The 19765-nt window shown below is 36.9% G+C and overlaps 1 protein-coding gene across 21 annotated transcripts in view; it reads right to left on the reverse strand.

Annotated features, from left to right (window-relative positions):
- Positions 1-19765, reverse strand: part of LOC129722887 (poly(rC)-binding protein 3) — a 577573-nt gene that overhangs the window by 123903 nt on the left and 433905 nt on the right. For all 21 annotated transcript variants that reach the window (XR_008727673.1, XM_055676723.1, XM_055676721.1 and 18 more), the window contains one exon: positions 13506-13562. Coding sequence is in view for 20 of the 21 variants with exons in the window: in XM_055676723.1 (XP_055532698.1) it covers positions 13506-13562 (57 nt within the window). In the remaining variant the exon portion in view is untranslated. The remainder of the gene's footprint in view (positions 1-13505; positions 13563-19765) is intronic.

A 19765-nucleotide genomic window follows, 5' to 3' on the forward strand; every position in this document is an offset into this window, starting at 1 on the left:
TATAATAACATTAGAACAGACAGAACGGTTGTTATTCAATAATTTCCAACCACTCAAACTGAAACCATAGGAGCGACGTGGAAGTTCATTTTAATGCCATGTTTTCGTAGCTGGCACCGGAACAGGCAGCATACCACACCATACGAAAAACATGCTAAAGTTTTTGTATGGATTCCAAAATTACCGGCAGAGGCCGCAGTGGAATTCAACACCGGAATGAGCCTAAAAGTTTTCATCAATAGAACAACACGGCTCTCTATCTGTCGATTCCCTTCAGGACCTACCAGTTACTACAGTGCCTAGAAAATCTGCGAAGCAGCATCTAAATGCACAACAGTGTGCAGTGTACATACGCGGCACTCAATTTCCGCCCAACGACAGCCCTGCCAACATTTCCGGCTTCCTGGTCAACCAAACTGTCAAGGTTTGCGCGTCCCAAAGCCGTGCAGAGGAAGCCTTTCGAACAACTTTATGATCGTATTTCCCTCGGTTGCACTTCATTTTGTATCAAACTATCCCGTTCAACCACCAGCGGGGCATAAACATCAACGGAACAGCATATTAATTGCGAGTATTGCGAAAAACTGAGGAGCTTATTTGCAGTTGAATATTTAGAAAAAAAAATATGTAAAAGTGTATCATCGTAGTCGGGGCGAGTTGCAGGCACATGCAAGGGGTGTTTTTTGGTTTCACTGCTTATAATATGAAATATTGTTTGGAAATATTCATCTTCAAACTGTTGGAGCTTACTTTAAGAAGTTTTTTTTTTCTTTTAGCTCTCTTCCACTTTAAGTTCAGATTGAATATTTGCAATTATTACTTACACACCAATTGTTCGTGTAGGGCTACGCCTTATATTAGTATAAAAATTTACAAGCGAGCAAGTTGACATTAAGGCATGAGGATTGAGAATTAGATTTTTGACTTTTTACATTTTGCAACTCGATGTCTGCGTGCCCTGAGACAACTGCGATCTCATATCGCATGCGTACTATTTGAGAATACGAAATTTTTGTTTTCAAAAACCAGTCAGCTAAAGAACAGTTCTCTCAAACTTTAAAAAACCTTTACATCCCAATTCCGGTCTGAAACGTTGTAGCATATGAAGCTATCGAAAAGCATAACAAAACAAAAACACCAACTTTTTTTTTACTACCATCCAAACGCAGCCAACCATCATCGATCGGTATCTACCGGTAGTAGAGAAAACTTTTCGTATGCTATTCTGCACAACTGGTACACAGTGGCAGTCAGTCTACTAGAGCCACCCAAATAAACCTGAACGGCTCCGAATGCGTGTGAATCTTCTGTGAGCATCTCCCCCAGGCAGAACGCAACCTCAGTCGGCCGTACAGCAGCACTATGCATTACTGTGGGGCCTGAAGCAGAGCGGGAGCACGCTTCGCTACAAATGATATGATTAATGACGGTATAATAAAGTTTGTGACTACTGTTTTACAACTTCGTCGTAGGCTAGCGCGCCCATAGGAAAGCACGCCGACGATTGCCGTTGAACTCAAGCGGGCGGATGGACGAACGGACGGTAAACGCCACAGCCGGGCTAGACTATTAAATTACAAGATCGTTTTTGCTAACTTCAGTCTGTGCTACTTCGCTGGGAGGATGCATGAAATATTATAAATCGGATTTGATACTAGTGATACTGCGGGCGCGTGTGATTTGCATTCGAGTAGTGGAAGGATAGGGCAAAACATTGGACTGTAGGAGGAGTTTACAACAATTGAAGATGCAATTATCCCAAAAGAGAAAAAAAGTCTATCTGTCTGTTCTTTACAGACTCAGAAACGAACTTTCCTATCACCAACAAAAAAAAATGTCTGTGACTGTTCTAATTCAAGCTAGTTTACTTTAAAAAGTAAAATGTTACTTTATACAGGACAGAAATCATTACACCTGCAATAAGCTAGCTTAAGTGCTTCAGCTCGACATTCATAATTACACATTAATTTCGTTACTCACAACACCAACCAGAAGGCAAATCCGTTCGATTTCATTCGATCAATTAGTCCAACAACGTCACCGGACTAAGCTTTCAACAAAGTCCGCCTCATCCTCTGTCGCTTCAGGCTTACTGATTCGTGCCGATTGCTGCGCTCGGACACACGCACGCACACGAGAGAATGGCAACATGTGTCCACATTAATGAATGAGGCTCAAATTACGTAACGGTGACAATGCTTCCTCCCTTCACAATCAACGGACGGTTCAAAATGATGGGGAGCATTGAGTGCCAAATTGGGTTGTATCATCAAATTGGCTGGCAGTCAGTAGTACATCACCACTGCAGCAAAGTGCACACGCGCCAATAAGAGCTGCAAGAGCGCATTCCGATTGTCGACAAATCAATTTAAATTTCCCTCGCAAATTTGTGTGTTTGTTCTATCTATTTGGAAAACCCGTTATCGAACTGTGAAAAACGAAGAGTTTTTTTGAGATTTTTTGATCTATGCTCCACCAAAATCGTGTGCTACATTTTTTCTCTTGGCTTCCATGTATAGATATAGTTTGATGCAAAAATAAATTTCCCCGAGTTTGCACCCATGTTATTTGATAAATCGGTAATTTTCGATGTTTTTAGACGCCATTTTGTTTCAAAACCAAATATCCAAGGTCTAAGACTTGGTCCACACATAAGCATTTTCAACTGCTCATATAAATTCTAGAAATTTTGTATGGACCGTGGACATTACATAGCCCCCCCCCCCCCAAGGCTGGCCCCTATGGTGTTCGTGAAATGATTCAAAATGACATTTGTGGTCAATTTTTGGCTCCCGCGCATCTTCTCGAATACAAAAATACCCATATTGGGTGGTACTAAGCATTCCTGAGCTGTTTTCCAGAGTAGAAGCCGCCATCTTGGATCTCAAAATGGCATGTAGAGCTAATTTCTGGCCTCTGGTTATCACCTCGATCGTTTGAAGTTGTTTTCCGGAAAAAAGGTTGAGAAATTTGTGTTGGACCCTCCTCCCTTCAAAAGTAACGAGGGGTATCAAATCAGCAAAACATTTCTTGTATTCTTAAATCCTCACATTCCAGATTTGGTTCCATTTGCTTGACTAGTTTCAAAATTATGTAGAAAATTATATTTGATTCGTAGGGGGCCCTCCCTTTCAGAAGAGGAAGGGTATCAAACTATCAAAGATATGTCTTGCGCCTTTAAACCTCCTTATGTCAAATTCGTTTTCATTTGCTCAATGAAATCTTGACTTATGCAGAAATTCATTTTTTTAAGGGGGGGATTTGTTAGTAGCTTAAGTATTTATGATAAAAATTAGTGAATAATGAGTATGTGTGTCCAATCACAAATGGTGACTTCTCAAAAGGTTTTTCGCAATTAGGACTTATCATTCGTAGGGATTCAAACCTACTTGTCAGAAAAGGGGAAGTCAACTTACAACTAACTTAATTGCTAACTTATTTGCTATAAAGAGAGCTAATCGTAGCAATTAAGGATTGCAACGATTTTTGTCGACATAGCTTCTAATGGTTCAACACCAGTAAGTCTATGTAATTTAAGTGTAGCAAACCAAGGAGGACGCTTCAAAATCATTTTCGGAATTTTATTCTGAACCCTTTGGAGCGTTTTCTTCCTTGTTGAACAGCCACTTGACCAGATCGGTACAGCATAAAGCATTGCTGGTCTAAAAATTTGTTTGTAAATCAAAAGTTTGTTCTTTAAACAAAGTTTAGAATTCCTGTTAATGGATATAAACAGGATATAAACATCTCGTATATTTGATGCACTTGGCTTGTATACTCTCAATGTGCTCTTTGAAAATAAGTTGTTTATCATAAATTAATCCCAAATACTTAACCTTGTCAGACCAACTTAAAATAACCCCATTCATTGTTTGTGATTATTGTTTGGCTTGAGGAAAGAAGCCCTAGGATTATGCGGAAAAATTATCATTTGAGTTTTAGAAGCATTGGGAGAGATTTTCCACTTTTGCAAGTAGGAAGAAAAAATATCTAAACTTTTCTGCAATCGACTGCATATGACACGAAGACTTTTTCCTTTTACGGAAATGCTTGTGTCATCCCAGAACAATGACTTTGTGCATCCTGGAGGCAAATCAGGAAGATCTGAGGTGAATATGTTGTACAGGACTGGACCCAAGACTGAACCTTGAGGTACACCTGCTCTGACAGGAAATCTATCAAATTTTGAATTCTGATAGACAACCTGCAGAGTTCGATCAGTAAGATAATTTTTTAAAATTTTGATTAGGAAAATTGGAAAATTAAACGTTTGCAATTTCGCAATCAAACCTTTATGCCAAACACTGTCGAATGCTTTCTCTATGTCTAAAAGAGCAGCTCCAGTGGAATAACCTTCAGATTTGTAAGCTCGTATCATATTAGTAACCCTGAGCAATTGATGAGTTGTGGAATGCCCATGGCGAAATCCAAACTGTTCATTTGCAAAAATTGAATTTTCGTTGATGTGTGACATCATTCTGTTAAGAATAATTCTCTCAAACAGTTTACTTTTTGAAGAAAGCAAACTGATTGGCCGATAACTTGAAACTTCAGCTGGGTTCTTATCCGGTTTTGAAATTGGAGTAATTTTTGCATTTTTCCATAATTTGGGAAAATATGCAAGTTTGAAGCAGCAATTGAAAATTTTCACTAAAAATTCCACTGTGCTCTCAGGGAGATGTTTGATTAGTATATTAAAGATTCCATCGTCACCAGGTGCTTTCATATTTTTGATAATTGATTTAATCTCATTCAAGTTAGTTTCAATTATTTCTGCAGGTAGAAAATTCTGGGAAGAAATTAAATCAAATTGACGTGTGACTTCATTTTCAATTGGACTCACAAAATTCAAATTCGAGTTATGAACACTCTCAAACTGCTGAGCAAGTCTTTGAGCCTTTTGTTCATTGGATACAAGAAAACATTCGCCATCTTTCAGAACTGGAATAGGCTTTGAAGGTTTCAAAAGAATCTTCGACAGCTTCCAAAAAGGTTTTGAATATGGTTTCAATTTTTCAACTTTAAGCAGGTATTAGACGACGCAAATATTTGCTCTTTTTGGTACGATTTTTATTTGCACAAAATTTTGATTTCTCAGAAGAGTAAATCTATGTTTAATCTCTTTCTGTAAATCTTCATAAATAGTTTCAAAAACAGGGTCACGAGAACGTTGATATTGACGTCTGCGGATATTTTTCAAACGAATTAGAAGTTCAAGATTTTCGTCAATTATTGGTGAATCAAATTTCACTTGAGCCTTTGGAACAGAATAATTCCTGGCATCAACAATTGCACATTTTAATGCTTCCAAAGCGGAATCAATATTCACTTCGTTTTGCAAATCAAGCTCATTATTGAAATTTCTCTCAATATGAGTTTTGTATCTTCCCCAATTAGCCTTGTAATAATTAAAAACAGAGCTCATAGGGTTTAAAACTGATTCATGTGATAAAGAAAAAGTTATTGGAAGATGGTCATAATCAAAGTCAGCATGTGTGATCAAATCACTACATACATGACTTTGATCTGTTAGCACCAAATCAATTGTTGATGGGTTTCTTACAGAAGAAAAGCATATAGGACTATTCGGAGACAAAATAGAATAGTATCCTGAAGAACAATCGTTGAATATTATTATTCCATGAACGAAGTTTAGCGTTAAAATCGCCGATTATAAAAAATTTTGAACGATTTCTGGTGAGTTTTTGTAAATCACCTTTAAAATAATTTTTGTGCTCGCGTGTGCATTGAAATGGAAAATATGCTGCGGCAATAAATAAAAAATTTATACATCTTTTCAGTTAAATACTGAATAAGGCGATTACGACCCTTTATAGAGTCGGCCAATAAGCGGCATTCTCCTCTACGATCAATTTGATACGTAACTTTAACGTCAGAAACAAACGTTGAAAGTTCCTTTTTGAAAATATTAAATTCAGAAGAAATAGTTACCACAATAAGTGGAACTTTCTCCTTTTTTAAATATTTAACATTTTGTATAGTTTCATAACAAATTACTTCCGTTTCACCAGCTTCTTGCTCAGGCAAAATACCAAAAGGATTGTCACAACAGACACTCGAAGTGTCAGAAAGAGATGCCTCTCTTTTCCTCCCCGCAGCGATGCGTGGTTTCTTTTTTCGTCCTGCCGTTTCAGGTGATACGAAAAAAGTTAAAACAAATGTTAAATTCAAAAGTAGGTAGTCTTGAGAAAGACTGATGTGAAATAACTTTCAGGTAGTCTTTAAAAGACACACTGACAGAACACAAGCTATAGGCAGTCAAAATCCACAAGCAACCGAAAACACGTCTGACCTGTAGGACAGTTCAAGACGCACTCATATGCAGAAATTCATGTTTTAGTTGTTAGAACCCTTACATAGAAATATTTTTTGCTTCAAAAAACCTCCATTTGCCAAATTTGGTTTCATTTACTTAGGGGCCATCCACATACCACGTGGACAGATTTTTAACAATTTTGACCCCCCACCTTCCCCTCCGTGGACAACTGCCCATATAAATTCTAAAAAAAAATTTATGGACCGTGGACATTAGCCAGCCCCCTCCCCCAAAGCTTTCCACGTGGTATGTGGATGGCCCCTTACTTATTTCTCGAGTTATGCAGAAATATATGTTTTATTTGTATAGAACCACTCCCTTCCAGAAAAGGGAGGGGTGTCAAACAACCGTTGTATCTCCCATATGGTCTCGAGGTACGATGCTGGCTTAACAAGCCAGTCGTCGTAGGTTCGAGTCTCGGCTCGGGAGAGACTGTTAGTGTCAGTAGGATCTCAGCGCTAGCCTCGCAGTTGTCCTGTAAGTGTACACTAAGCAGTCGGGTGCGAAGTCTGTATATAAATAAACAGAAGGTCAAGTTCCGCATCGGAATGTAGCACCTCCTCGAGGCAAGGCAAGAAGGAAAGGTCAAACAATCGTAACAATATTATTTTTGGCTTTCAAAAACCACCATTTGCCAAATTTGGTTCGATTTGTTTGATTATTTTTTGTGTTATGTAGAAATTTGTGTCCTTAATGTATTATATAGAAGGTGTTTCACCATCACTTTCAATCGATTCTCACCAAACGTGGCATACGTGTTCTTAATAGAAAGAAGGTGGACGTAAATACAAGACCACCGATTTGTGTTAACTGTAGAAAATTGTGGAAAGTGTATATAAGCTACCAATATTGGTATTTTCTGGAAGGCGACGGAATTAATAGGTTAGAGTTTAAAAGAATGGCAAAATGGCGTTTTCGGTTCTGGGAAAGCTAGGTAACATTAGGCGAAATGTACCTCCCAACAATATTTGTGTTGTTTATTAATTGTGTAAAATGTTTTTCTAACGTGTGACGTCACACCCCGCGCAGAAAATACCTTATGTTCCGTCACGCAAAATTTTGTCATACGGTACATTTTTGCTTAGTCCAAAAGAAAGTAAGCCTTCTGTTGTATGAAATTAAAACAGGTAGAGTGTAAAACCGGGACATGGCCGTCTGCCATTGCCCACTAAAAACAAGACCATTTTTGTAAAAGAAAACAGGAAATCTTGAAGACAGCGAACGGTTCTGCTATGCAAACGTTGGCGAAAACACTTTCCCTTCCGCGATGAATAGTCACTAAAGCCACCGAGGCATTGAATAAACAAAAAGAACTCGACAAACGGTAACGTCGCTCAGCGTCGCCCATGCTCACGCGCGGGTTCTTAGCGCTCACGCTGGCGCACGTGTTTTGGAGCACATGTTATAGCGCTCTCAAGTAGTTAATTATCTGTACTAAAAGTTAAGCACAAGAAAGAGACAGGCCAAGAAATGCCATAGTCCAGTACAAAACAGCTAGGTATGTGGTGACCGGATCGAAGGGGAAAAGCCTTTCGCTCTGAGTTACCTGCAGGGTATATTTAAGCAGTGATGTACAAAATAAAAGTTAATTATTATCAGCTCTAATCTGGTATTTTAATTCCGCGCTGACTGCGCGTACAGGGATACCTAGAAGAAGAAGTCCCTGGTAGGATATACCCTACAAACGTAACTAAATAAGAAACAGTACTACTTTATGTGAATGATTTGACGAAAAAATGTAAGAGTTTAAAAATGTCTCATGTATCTAAAATGATTGTTTGAATAAATTTGTAGCTATCCCTTGAGGTAGGCCAAATTCAAAGGCCGAAACGTCTGACATAAAACATATTAGAGTCAAGACTGATAAGCCGTATTTCTCTAGAAAAAAATCTCACGTTAAAGTCGTTTTTAGAATTTGAATGTGTGCCTCCCATCGATAACATTACCGGATGGATCGGAATTTTGAAGTTAAAGATTTCCAAGGTGAATGAAAATCCGATCGTAGATTCTCTAATGTGAGTATTTTCAGTAAGGTAACGGACCCATAAGTCGCCCACTTCATTCATGACTAACCAGTTAAACGTTATACATTCTGATGTGTTACTTCGACGATGTGCAGTATTTACTGTATAATGCACAAAAAAGATTGTGTTGTGCATTCGGTTTGCATTACAGCCAAAATAACTTATCTAATCGAGTTAAATAGAAATTTCCTGAGGGGTGTCCGAACCCCTAAATTCGACCCCGAAAATCCTAATTTCGCCCACATAAGGATCCATTTTTCGCCCACCCCGGAAAAAGATTTTAAAAGCTCTTATTTGTTTCAATCGATGTTTTTGAAAAATCTGCAATTTGATAATACACCAGCGCCACTTTTTTACCGTATTCTGTACTCTCCGCTATCAAATCATTATTATTGTAGCAAGAAGTGGGAGGTGAAAACAAACAATCGAGCAAGGCGAAAACGTTGTTATTATTTTTCACTTAATTGTTATTGACACACAGGGCGAAAATTAGGCACACAACACATTCCCAAAACAGTGTATAGAGATTCACCCAGGGCGAAATATGGAACCGAGGCAAGTAATGTGACCTGTTTTTCGCCTCTTAATAATTATGAAAAATCTTCAGAAAAAAACGAGAATTTTGTTATAACTAACATGAAATCATTAAAATCACATTCAGGAAATTTCGAATGCCTATAAAATATACAATATGATCATAGTTTGAAGTACATTTCCGGTTAGAAATATTTAGCCCTCGTTTCTAAAAACCAAAATACTACAAGGTATACAGCCCTAGGGTTGTATGAAATGGTGACGTGGGACTAAACACTGTAATTAGGGGATTTTTCTTACAAAATATACAGAGTCTGCAGACAAAATCAATGTGTTTGCTCAGCGACTGTACGTATTTACATTTTCAGCCTCCCCTGGAAATCAATTTTTGAAATATATTCAACAACACTCGAAAGAATATCGTTTATATTCGGCGATATTATGCCTGTAGTATTTTTTGTGCAAACAACATGTATTTGACAAGGCACAACCATATCGTGCTTGTTGAAGAAGCACCAAGAATTTCTCGTAATGCGTCAAAGTCAGAATTAACTCTATATCCTCAAAAACCAAATCCAATAGTACTTACGTTATCATATTGAATGGTTTTGTCTTATTTAACTCTGATTAAATCAAATCTATAATATGGATCTTACTTTCAAAATAATATGGAAGCCATATTATTTTGAAAGTAATGGTAATGATATTTATGAGATAAACTTTTAATCACCATCAACAGCAGCATTGCAGTTTTTCCTCGATTGCACACGAATAGAAAGGTACGAACAAAAGTGTACCACTTGCTAATTTTGCAATACGAATAGAAGTGTACAGCTGAAATGTACGAATAGAAGAGTACCGCTGCAATCATAGACGACGAAATACCTGCGGTTCTTTACTTCACTGGTACTGTTGCTTTTACCGGCATGTTTTCTTTCTAGACATCAGTTTTTATAAAGTTCTGAAAGGTGGTTTATAAATTGTTCAAGAATGGGGATTGTTTCAAACTTTTTGAAGAACTTTTACTTTCGAGACAGCATATTAGTCTAAGCTCATGGAAACAAAAACAAATTGACCTATTGGGACGGGGAGACAATGTCAATTATTATTTCGATATTGATACAGAGAATGTCACAGGGAACGGATGGTGTCCATTCACGTCGTCTGTGCTAGGAATGCTCGCATGTAATTGGTTCATTATTCGCGTAAATTTGTCATTGAAACTCTGTATCAATTTTACCGCTTAGCAATGAAATTAGAGTGATAACTAGCATATTACAAAATTGTTCTACATTTTATCTATCCATGGTTATTGTTGTCCATCATGTGGTTATGTTGTTATTAACATTTGAAATCTGACGCAACATTTGCCAGTTTCATTTCCAATTTTACAGAATGCATCTCAGTATAGTAAACAAAGACGTAGTCCCACGTCAAAAAATCATTCTAACTAGCAGACGCTATTATACCCAAGAATCACGAACCAGCGTTAAAGATATCATGAGATTTCAAGCTTGAGATTAGCGAATATAAATTATTTGCTTTTGAATATTCGAAAGCATGAATATCCTGACTCACCTGAGGATCCACAGGAGCGCGAAATGTGGTGCCGGGACGAAATATGGTTCCTCTATCCTATCTGTATGAATACAATGACTAAAAATCGATATCCTACACCATTTTCAAATCCTTACTTGAGTTTTCTAATAAGTTGGGTGAAGTCAAGAAAAATGCTTCATATCTTCTAATGTTCGTATCTTCGTAGCAGATATGACACCAAGAAACCGAAAACAAATGTTTTGATGTCATTTAAAAATCCCAAATGGCGACTTCCAGTTTCCGGAAAGCTGTGAGAAGCAAGTATTCAAATACTTTACTATTATTTTATGTTCCAGAACCAGGGTATGACACTTTGAAACGGGAAATTAGTATTCGACGCCATTTTTATCCCGAGATGGCGACATCAAATTTCTGGAAAGCTAAAAACCCTCAATTATAGGTATTTTCTTACGCAGGGTGACGCCGAGAGAGTGGAAAATGGAGCCTAAGAGACTGTCCCACAATTATTTGTACCTAATACTTTTCCAAGAAAAGGTTTTTACTTCAAGTGAGTAAACCCTTTCCGGTATTCTGTGTACAAAATTAATTACCGTTGTTTCTATCGATGGCTGCTGTCTCATCTAACGATAAATATCGCTATATGCAGCGTTGTGGGTAAGATTGGGTAATCAATTAGTGAACAATAAACTCTGTGCACTAGCAACTAGAAACGAAATGTTATTAAAATAATATCAAATTCAAATTTATCTTCGTTTTGAAGCAAATAAAATGCCTCGGAAAAATTAATTGATTTATGATGATCTACCAGATTTCCTATGATAGAATAAAATCTAAGTTACAATTGAAAAGTGTTGTGAACAGGTCATATTGAACAACTATTCATTGATCACAAATCAATCGTATTTGACACTTTGAGTTATGAAGTTTTCAAGAACGCACAGAGGACAGATTGTTATTGTTACATATGATGAAGCACTCATTTTCATGGTAACATGTTCTATGTTTGAAAATAACCAATTTAAATTTAAAAAAACCCTGTCTTTTCTAACTTGTATGTTTAAATTTGCACACCAAAACTGTCACAGGACGACTTTTAGAGCCTTAAAAACGCTAACTTTGCAATGCTGAAATCGTAAATACCTCAGTTCTATTCAAAGTTATTGATGTTCCACATAAAAAATGAGCACATTTTCTTTATTCGTCGTTATTTTTAAAGCGAAAGTAAAAACATATCTCTCTGAAGTGCATAATAAAAAAACTGCATATTCGACTCTACAAATGCAGAAACACAACGGAGTTTTGAGGATTCATGCATTTTTGAGATATTTAGCATGAAAAAATCGATATTGGAATTTTTACTTTGATCCCGCTACGCGTTGTTCTTGTTGCTAAATTGATTTTGGTTAAACCTAACCTAACCTGATGAAACCGCTTAGATATACAAATCTGTTTTCCGATTTTTCTCTCTGTCCTTTTCTTGCTTTTCAATTGTAGGCTTTGCCTCTGTCTGTAGCTTTAACTAGTTGCCAAGAAGTGAAAACATTATCGCTATTCTTTTTGTGTTGTGGTCGTCGTTATTTTCTTACGGGAGACAAGGTGTCCATTATCAGTACTTAATTTCGGCGAAGGAATGTCGGCAAAAAATACAAGTGTCATACGATAAAAAACTTACCCCTACCTTCCAACCGAAAAAAATCTGGCTACGCCACTGTTCTGGACAATTGAGGAATGAGTTCAAATTGAAAAACAAAAATAAAACAATTGCTAAAGATGTAAACTGCCCGTGAATGAAGATTTATAAAAATTGAACCAGTTCTAGACCTGTACATGAAATCAAATTTGTCGAAAAAAACAGGTTTAGAAATATAGTTATTTTTTCTGTTAGTTTTCAAAAATGCAAAAGTTAGATTTTCGACCTAGAAATAGTTATCAAAAAACTTGTTTCATTTATACTCTTAAATTAGCCCAGTATTGATTACTTTTTTAAATTTGTAACTTTTTTCACCAAGAGCGATCAAGAGTTTAATAAAATTCGTAGACTCTAAAGTACAGCTTCACATCTTCGGTTATAATTCAAGTATGTTCATATTTATACATTAAACGATTATTTCTGACACTAATTGACGCCTAAACTACTACGCATCTATAATAAACCCTTTAAAGTGCAATCTTTCTTGTTTTCATTTTACATAAACACATTTCCTGCACATCGCCCTTCAAACGGAGACCTATCGTTTCCACCAATCATCAATCACTGTCTTCCTGCACAAGGCATATTCCATTTGAGAGGCACCACCAGAAGCGTGTACGTGCCAAGTCGTGAAGAAGAATGAACATAACACGCAATATCATCCGTAAATACGTTACAAGTAGGTATGATATACTTCTCTCGTCAAACAACTTCAACTTTCAAAGCGGTAGAGCGCAGAGGGTTGCCTACCGCTACACAACAATATCGCTATTCCATATCCTGTCGGATTGAATCGAAAACACTTCCGAAAAAAAAAGATGACAGTCGAACCCATATACAAACAATTCAACAAACGGCAGCTTTTCAAGCTTGGCACCGAAAAGTGAGCTCACAACAATTTGCAGAACGTGATAATCGAAACGATACGTGTAGTTCGTTCCTTGTTATCTCTTGTTTGTGCCTTCAGGATGTAGTTTGTCTCTACAGAGAACAACCTTCAATGCACAATTTTAACAACAATAGAGAGAGAGAGAAAAAAAGAGATTTCGTCGGGAAATACCCAGGCATCTGTTCCGTCTCCGTCTTCCGTCTGAGTAGGAAAAACTTCGTCGCTGGTCGGCGGTCGGCTGGGTGGAAGAAACAAATTTTTAAGTAGGAAGTTGTCTAACTAAACCCCGAACATGATTGCGAATGTCGGCAAGTAGCAGGAAGTGACGGTTCGTGTCGCGCCTGGCTATGTGTTTAGGCAACGGTTGATAAAGTGAAACGATGTGACGGGAAAGGATGGTTGCACGAGCCCAGGAACGTGTCTGCAGCCAATGGCACGGACATATGGATACACACTGGTGCTCCCACTTACCTCTTCTCTGAAACGTTTGACAATTTCGCCTTTTTTGCCAATTATGCTGCCGACTTCCTGCAAATAGATGAAACGAAAAGAAGAAATAATAGAAGTTTGTTTGTCGATTGAGCTGTAACGGGAAAAATTGGATGAAATAGATGATGCAAAAACAAACAGATGGCGACCGTGACAAATCGCCTCGCTGGTTGAATTATATTGACACCGTGTTGTTTTTTTAATTGATAACTTTGAGTTAGGGTTAACACGATTAAAAATGTATATAAAAAAGATGTTATAATAAATGATTACTTATTTCAATTGCTTTGAAAACAGACGGTTTCAAATAATGACGATATTAGAAAAAGGTATGATTAGTTAAACTTTAATTAGATACATATTCATACGGAAGCTCTTTTTTGAAACATTGCAATTTATAAGCGTTTCAATTAAATATTCAGTTACAAAATAAACTAAAAGCATAACATTGCATCAACTTTCAAACTATCCGGTCGAAACTTGTATCCAAAGACCTGTGGCATTCAGATGGTAAACGCTGCCACAAATAATTGAAATGCAGGTAACGCCCAAATTAATCGAGTGACCAAATCAATCTGTCCTAGTAGTACACAGACTGCAACATCTGCCCGGTTCGCTAATCTTGCCAGTTGACGAATGTTTTCTTCCACTCAATGCTAAAATATAAACCCGTCCGTAAATTGGCAGCATATTGGCATCTCCTGCACTGGATCATAATCCTCCCACTTTCTCTCACCGTACGCTACTCGCTCCATCGACGATATAAATCATCGAGTTTATTTAATTTTAATTCGATTAGTAAATGATTCACGAGCACGGACACTGTCCACGGTGACCTCTTGTATTCACAACCCTCCAATCAACGCAGGGATTCAATCAGACAGCGTAGGAAACTGCAAACTGCGCTAGGTACGTTGGACCAAGCTAAATTGGCACCGTTACCACCGGTCGTCCGGACCCGGTCCAAACATACTTATTCAAATATTGGAACTATTTAATAAACCTGCAAGTTGAAATTGCCATTCAGAAATAGACGGTAATCAGACGTCGCTAAACACATACATTCGTATGCACGCATGGCAGGAATGGAAGAAGGGAATGATATTTGTTCAGGCCTGTTTATTTGCTCTACCAAAGGATGGAGCATCGTTGCGAGAAGTTACTTTCATCGAGCAAACAAATACGAGCGACAGAGCGCACCCTTTATCAATGTTCGAATATTGATATAAATCATTTAGTGACTAGGCGTGGACGAGGGATGAGGTCAAACAGTCAAACAGTCATCAGCAACATGATAATAAATCTTCAATCTTTTGATGAGAGATCAATCGTACAAGCACCTCTATACAGTGTCATTGCGTTTTTGGGTGAGAATGAGAACTTTACGAAGCTTAAAAATGTCTCATTGATAAAAACATAGTTTCTGCAACAGATTCGTCCAAATGTAACTTTTGCTCAAGAAAGTACTCGCAGTATGCGAGTAGTTAGTAGCACCTGCACAAACCGTGATAACTGGTTTATTCAAAACTAATAATCATCGAGTCAGAGTTGAACGACCGACAATCGTTTAAAATCTTTAAAAAAAATCCACCAACAGTGTAGAAAAAAATTATAGTAACTTTGATTTTTTCTGGTATCACAAATTGTCCAGTATAAAAAGGATATATATATTTTTTTTTCAAAAAAACCGACAGCTGTTTTTCTATTTCACATATTTTTCTAGTGGATTGTAGCGTTTAGGTTCACCTCGTATTACTCTGATAAAAAACTCGTAGCTCCGTATCGTATGTTATCCTTTATACTTAGTACTCTTCATTCTTTAATAGGGGAAAGTAGGTAAAGACGGACACTGCGGGTAAGATGAACACTTTTAATATTTCACAAACTAGAATGTATTATGATAGTTGAGTGATGCGAATACCTTCTTTATAGTGTGTTAATGCTTTTGAGTTGCATTATCGGTTTTCAGCAAGCAAACTGTCGAATTTGTAAGTAAAACAAAGAATATTTTCGTGAAAGCGCAATTTGATGTAATTTTTATTCCACGGAAAATAGTGAAAAACTCGTGAAACTTACGTGTTTACATTTGTTCACAATAGTAAAGTGATTAATTAGTCTTTCCTCGGTTTTCTAGTGAAAATCCAGCAGATTTTCGATGTTCCGATGAAGAACTACGATCGATTGAAAAATTTACAACCAGGTCGGGCAAGACGGACACACTAAGGTAGGGAAAGATGGACACACGGATTTTCCAAGAATTTTCACATGTAGCATCTGTTGTGTACTACAGATGTTCACAAAGTACACCTGCGAGAGAAACCAGCAGATATTAATCACTTAGCAGTTAGAACAGGCCATATAGGCGGAGAATTTTCGCCTTCATCGAAACCCATCCTCTCAAACTGTTCACGTGATGTATAGATGGACTCTAATAACGTAGAGTAATGTATGGCCATCACTTAACACATAAATCAAAAGAATACTTAACGTACTACATCTTTTTTGTGAGTGTCCACCTTTACCTTCGTAGTGTCCATCTTACCCACCCCAAGTGTCCGTCTTTCCCAACCATGTCAAAAAACAGCAATTTGTAGTCTTATTTTTGAAGACCCAAAACACATAAAACTTGGAAGAAGTTCACTAATACCAAAAATGATTATGAAAACAAATGACTTTAAGTTTCAATTTGTATGACTACTGCGATCTAAATAGCAATACCTAAGTAATTATTTAGATTAAACCTTAGGGTGTCCGTCTTTACCTACTTTCCCCTATGTCTTTTTTTAATATACTGGGGTGCATTCTGTGAAAACCGAAATGAGATTACAGCGTTTAGAGGGTGAAAGCTTCAATACCACTGAAATATATGTAATAACTATTGTCTTGTTTTTTTTTTCGGAGAAGAAGACTGAACCATTGTGATCATTTCTGGTGTTGTGGTAATCCTTAACTTACTGTAAGTGCGTACGGATTAGCTCATCACTATTTAGGGAATTGATGTCCTTGCTAGATTGCACATTCATCCAAGTGTTCCGAAGATCGACTTTTGTCTAGCTTCTTGAGATGATACTTACTCGGAAATGCTCTGTGAGTGGATCTGTGAATGTCTTCAGATTTTTCATATTATGCCGAACTCTTTTTGCATGAATATTTTCTCGTGATTTGGCTGTGTAAATCTTTTTTGCCGTAAACTCTTCAATCGTCATTCTATCCCGTTTACCGAGTTCAGTTTTATAGCGTTCTGATAGAATACGCAAAAACGTTGTGGACCATTAAATTTAGTGTACAGATAGTAAGTCAACTTTTCTATTATTTTTTTTTCGATTTCACAAAGCAAAAATTTACCTGTTTTTTACCAGCTGTCGAAGCGAAAAGAAGCATTCCCACATTAGAGATGCTAGAAAAAGGTTTCAGGACTTTAAATGTGACTTACCTATGGCAGAAAATAATCGAAGGCCGGTTGTAATTTCTTTTCAGACACATTCCGCGTATTTTATTCTAGCATATAAGTTTGTTTTTGATATAGGTCGGACTCGATTATATATAGTCTCCGATTTTTTTTCACTATATACCTAATTGGTAATCGAATTCCAATTATAATTGAATCAGAATTTTACTTTTATTTATTTTAATTTGTTTAAATTGTTTTCAATTTCTTTAGAAGTTTTTTTAAATTAATTTCTTATATTTGTATTTTTTATTATTGTTTGAATTTGTTGTCAGTGAACCAACTGCAGTCCCGGCTTCAGTTTCTTCATCCGAGTCCTCACCGGATAAGCTATCATCGGTTCCGTACATCATGAGATTTTCCAACGTCGACATTTCTTAAAAGGTTCTCATGGACATACACTTCCTAACAGCGGAGGATTGACAGTTTTCCACGGCAACGAATAACAACACGAATGTAACGAAAGTAACGAAAGTATCTATAGATCTTCAAAATTTCCCGTAAGAATCGCAACGCTTTGTCAGACATCCGTTACGTATTTTATAGATGTTCCTTACGACATATCAGCCTTAGAAAAGTCATTCTTGCTTTAAAAATAAAGGTACTCCTATAGATAGTCGAGTCTAGAATTCGAGTCCGATTTTCTATACTTTTAGATATGGTGAGAAATTTTTATACATAGTTTTTTCTATTTCAAATATGATTTATATAAAGCTAAACTGCCGGTAACCGCAAGTCAGTCCCATCTGTAAAAATGTTAAAACGAGAAAACAGCTTCGAAAGACATTTCATTCACGCTCAGTTATCACTCATATAAGATGAATTATTTTGACAATATTCATGCTAAAATATAGTTTGCATACTAGCCCGCACTAATTACGTTGTAAAAACCATTGATATAATTGATTTTATGATAAAAACCTTGAGTGTGACTGACTTGCCGTTACATTCTACACCGAAGAGAAAAGTAACCGCAAGTCACATTGCCATGTTGAAACTATAGTGCGTGTTGACGTGTTGTTATTCGTTGCCGTGGAAAACTGTCAATCCTCCGCTGTTAGGAAGTGTATGTCCATGAGAACCTTTTAAGAAATGTCGACGTTGGAAAATCTCATGATGTACGGAACCGATGATAGCTTATCCGGTGAGGACTCGGATGAAGAAACTGAAGCCGGGACTGCAGTTGGTTCATCCGACAACAAATGTCAAGATGATCCAAATCCATTTGAGGTTCGAGCATCACCTTTGGAAATTTCTTGGAACGATTCTGATGCAAGTTTTTTCGATACTCAAGATTATGCGGATAGATCTACGAAAAAGCGAACCAAGAAAAAAAATTTACTTGAATTCGAATTAGGGGCTGTTCCTAAACCACGTGGTCATATTTTGATCCCTTTTTATACCCCCCGTACCTCCCCGTGGTCTTTCGTGGTCTTTTGGCCAATCCCCCCCTTGCGACTTTAACCACGAGGTTTTTTCATTTGTCTAGTGCCAAAAATTCACTTAAATATTTTAAATTTTTATTTTTAAACATTCAATACATTCTATATTTCTAAAATGCAAAAGCTTTTGCTCTTGACTTGGTGGCAACAATAAATCATAAGTTAGAAAAAAAGACCATGTGGTCATTTTGTTAACCCCCCCACCCCCATGCGTGGTCTTTCGTGGTCTTTTGACAAACCCCCCCGTCCCCCCTTTATGACCACGTGGTTTAGGAACGGTCCCTTAGCAGAAAATTGCTCCACATAAATTTATCACCAATTCAAACTAAAAAAATATCCCAATAATTGATAATTGTTACTAGATAACTTATTTTCATCTAAACGATCGTATCGAACTCTTTTTTACTCCCCATTCATTTTACTGTTGTATTATGCATGTTTTTTTTTGTAAATCGGGACTGACTTTCGGTTATTTTTCATCTGGGACTGACTTGCGGTTACTTTGCCTAATGTGACAATTCGACTTGGTATTGATTTCCACTTTTGTTGAACAAACCACTATTTTTTATCGGTACATCTGAAAATATACTCAAAGCTAGGCCAAAATACGATGCCAACTCAAAATTGACAAAATTACAGATGGGACTGACTTGCGGTTACCGGCAGTAAAATGCCATAGAAGAACATTTATAAAATACGTAACACTTGAAGGAAAGAGAGGGCGGAGGTGAGGGGATATCTGACAAAGCGTTGCAATCTATGCGAAAAACGTTGAGGATTTTGAGTAGACGATGTCGAAAATAGTTATTTTTGGGCTGCGTATTTAAGAGACGGTCCCCAATTGATTCATTAAATAAACAAAATTCAAAACAATATAAAAAGCAATAAAACAAATTAAAAAAAAAAAAGAATTCAAAAAATAAAAATAAATAAAATAATTAAGCGAATTTGAGTGGGATATTCAATAATAAAATTCTTCTTATTTATTCAAAAATAACAAAATATTTATGCAAAATAAACAAACAAAAATCCAAATTTTTCGTTCAGTCTCTAGTACTCCAGTCGAAATAAAAATTCTTGTTAATTTTAGTACCCGTAGTCTATGCAGAAGTGCTTCAACGTGCGACAGAGTAATTGCTCGCCTACATTGGCTTATAGAAAACTTATTTAATTTTCTGAAAAAGTTTCCTTCACTAGGGGCACCAAAATTTACAGGAATAGTTGAAGAACTTTAATCTCTCATTTTTTCCCAGTTTGAGTTCAAGAGCGAAACCTGTGTTCAGGCGTGTTATTCAGTATGGAGTTTTGTAGTTTGGTTTCATTTCTACCCAATGCTCGTTCCTCATTTCAAA

Source organism: Wyeomyia smithii, chromosome 2 (genome assembly GCF_029784165.1).
Source record: "Wyeomyia smithii strain HCP4-BCI-WySm-NY-G18 chromosome 2, ASM2978416v1, whole genome shotgun sequence".
Classification (NCBI taxonomy): Eukaryota; Metazoa; Arthropoda; class Insecta; order Diptera; family Culicidae; genus Wyeomyia; species Wyeomyia smithii.